General features: G+C 33.0%; 1 protein-coding gene across 1 annotated transcript in view; it reads right to left on the reverse strand.

Moving 5' to 3' along the window:
* LOC108746035 (transcription factor CP2-like protein 1) overlaps positions 1–3,065 on the reverse strand; it is a gene marked incomplete at its 3' end in the record, with an annotated part of 23,384 nt that overhangs the window by 15,153 nt on the left and 5,166 nt on the right. The window contains exon 3 of the mRNA XM_018482522.1: positions 2,606–2,753. Coding sequence (XP_018338024.1) covers positions 2,606–2,753 — 148 coding nt within the window. The remainder of the gene's footprint in view (positions 1–2,605; positions 2,754–3,065) is intronic.

A 3,065-nucleotide genomic window follows, 5' to 3' on the forward strand; every position in this document is an offset into this window, starting at 1 on the left:
AAAATATTTTTTATTTTTGATAATATACTTATATTCGTGCCACGTTTCCGCCGATTCTAATAAGTAATAAACGCGTAATTTCAACTAAGTACTAATAGAACGACTGGTATCGTTACTGACAATTCTCGTCTGATAATTTGATTAACAATACAGCGAATCTCGCGACGATTCCAGATAATTGCGGCTCAAAATTCTTATACAGGGCTGTGCCTAGTGAACGTGGAAGGCACAGTACAAAGGCAGCTAAAACTGCAGAGGCGACCAAAGTCGAAATTCATTGAATTATATTTGAACATACTACAAATGCAACAAATCGTAGCTTCTTAAATGTTATCACCGTCTTCATTAAAATTATTTTCCTCTATTATTCGTTTTCCATCAATATTCATATGTAGATTAATTTTAAACTCTTATGTCCATTTCTATAAGTGCAGATTAGCCTTAATATCGGTTTAACTTGCTTCTTATTTTTTTCCAGAATTAGGATTTTATAATTAAAGATTAGAGCTAATTCGTAGAAATAAATATAAGAGGTAAAAGATAATCAATATCAATAGAAATAAACAATAAAGATAAATAATTGAGATAGAAATGGACATTATAAACTGATTTACTCTCTTCATCTTTTTCAGATTCCAAGATTGAAACTAGAAAAATATGAAATACGATTCATCTATCATATGCTATATCTTTTTTGTCTCCTTTTTTAATCGGTTCCTACATACAAATAACTACTGTAACTTAACTTAGTTACATTTCTTCCAATAACTAATAATTAATTGAACAGTTACTTTTACAGTTACTTTACATTTTAAACTTATTTATCAATTTAATGTGATTGGTTAAAATCTGAATACTGCTTAAGGATACGGTCCACTACAAATGCTTCGAAGTATTTTTTGATTGATCAGTAAATTGTAAACGTAAATTATTTTTTTCTTTGATAGCCCTAATGGTGATCGATGTCACTCATATTGTTCTGTCGTGATAACAGAAAAGTAACTGGAAAGTGATTGAAAAGTTACTTTTTTAGTAACTGTAATTATAACGAGTTTTATATATATATATACACACTGCTGAGATGGCAAAATTATTTTTGCACGCGGGCGACCAACTCTTCGCACGTCTCTGCCTTAGGAGATGTTGGCACTTCATCAAGAATAAACCGGTTGTATGTACACCTACAAACTGGTGTGCTAGTCGGTTTCTTACCGGTTTGAACCATGCCGAACGTATTCGACGCGCGTCTTCATTCATGGACACATCTGTTTTTTTTCCTGCATGTCGTAACTCTGTCACGTTTACGTACTCATGTACGATCAGCTGAAACACGTGACACGACCAGTCGATACGTAAGATCAAGATTTTTTATCCCTTTTTTATTATATATTAGAAAAGTTTCTTTTCATAGCAAAAAATATATTATACTTTTTCAGGTTGCAAAAATTGCATCAATAAAATTATTGCTGTCAGATATGTTAATCGCGATAAAAAAATACTAAAGAAATTTTACGAATTATTATATTATTGTATTTAAAAAACGTAAAAGGATTATGAAATATATATAAAGATTATTTCTCATTTATTTGAAAATGATGCTCACACACGCGCGCACGCACGCACACGCACACACACACGCACGCGCGCACGCACGCACGCACGCACGCACACACACACACACACACACACACACACACACACACACACACACACACACACACACACACACACATGCTATAGACTTTCAACGTCCTTCGTAGCGTGAATTTACGATATGTATATAGATATATTTTATCACGATAAGGTATGTGCGTAGCCATTTTCGCCGTATGTTTGTATGAAATTATCCATATATGTGGATATAAAATAAAAAGATATCGACTATAAGTCATAACTTTTTAAATCTATTACGACAAATAAAATAAACTAATAAAATGTAATCATTTACTTATAAGCAGAAATTATGCATGCATTTTTTATTTAAATATATTTAAATATAAATTATTCTAACTATGTATACACTATCTTTATTCTTTTTTATAAAGACGTGGAAATATGAGAGAAATTTTACGATCTCCACCGCTCCTTTTTCGTTCGCATTTAGATGCTTCGCGTACACTCGCGCACGTGCGTTGAAAGCGACACACCAATACTCGTTGCTGCCGACCGGTTTGATTTTCTCGTGTCTCCGGTGCGACGTAATGCCAAGAACTGTGGCCAGTTTTAACCGGATTTCTAGATCAGAGTTGGCCGCCGTTTCGTACAAGTTTCTCTTATTCGTGGCAGAAGCCTGCGGTACCGACCATAAAGCTCACTATTCGCGCTCTATCGACGGATAGTCTTCGACATATCATTGAGACACCGAGTAAAATCGATACATAAACATTTTACTATAAACTTTTGCGGGGCATTTTTTTTTTTAAGATGTACCACATCTACAATTACGACTATTGCTTGATCAGTAAGCTGAACTGATTTTTTCTTATTATTAGTGAAAATTTCATTGAGAAAAATGCTAAAATAGAGTGCCACATTCGTCCCTTTTAGCAATTTGTTAGAAATAATTGGACATATATTTCCAAAATTTTTCTAGGACATCACTTACCTCATATTAGTGTAAGAGGCGACAGCTGTTGCAAGATCAGATGCCGCAAGAGCGGATAATGATCCATCAAAATCAGCGGCAAGGTGTTCAGCGAGTTCCTCCACTTGCGTAGACCAACCTTGACCAGAGCCATTGCTTCCGATGGATCCTGAAATATAAACCATATATATTTCATGAATCTGACTTTTTAAAATATTCATTTTTATTCTTTTATTTCATCATCCTTTATTTTAGCATATTAAATCAATGGTATACAGAAAAACTTAATAAGCAAATAAACATTTTGGATTTACTACGGCTTACATTGTTACTTTAAGTTTTCTATGATAAGCCTAGTGAATCTAACGATTTTACTTATTGCTTGCGTATTACTCTTTAAGTTTTTTGTGTGCTATTGACTTTTATGTCATATAATAAATTATAAACGCATTAAAATATTTAAAAGATATATATATATATA

Source organism: Trachymyrmex septentrionalis, unplaced genomic scaffold (genome assembly GCF_001594115.1).
Source record: "Trachymyrmex septentrionalis isolate Tsep2-gDNA-1 unplaced genomic scaffold, Tsep1.0 scaffold16, whole genome shotgun sequence".
In the NCBI taxonomy this organism is placed as follows: Eukaryota; Metazoa; Arthropoda; class Insecta; order Hymenoptera; family Formicidae; genus Trachymyrmex; species Trachymyrmex septentrionalis.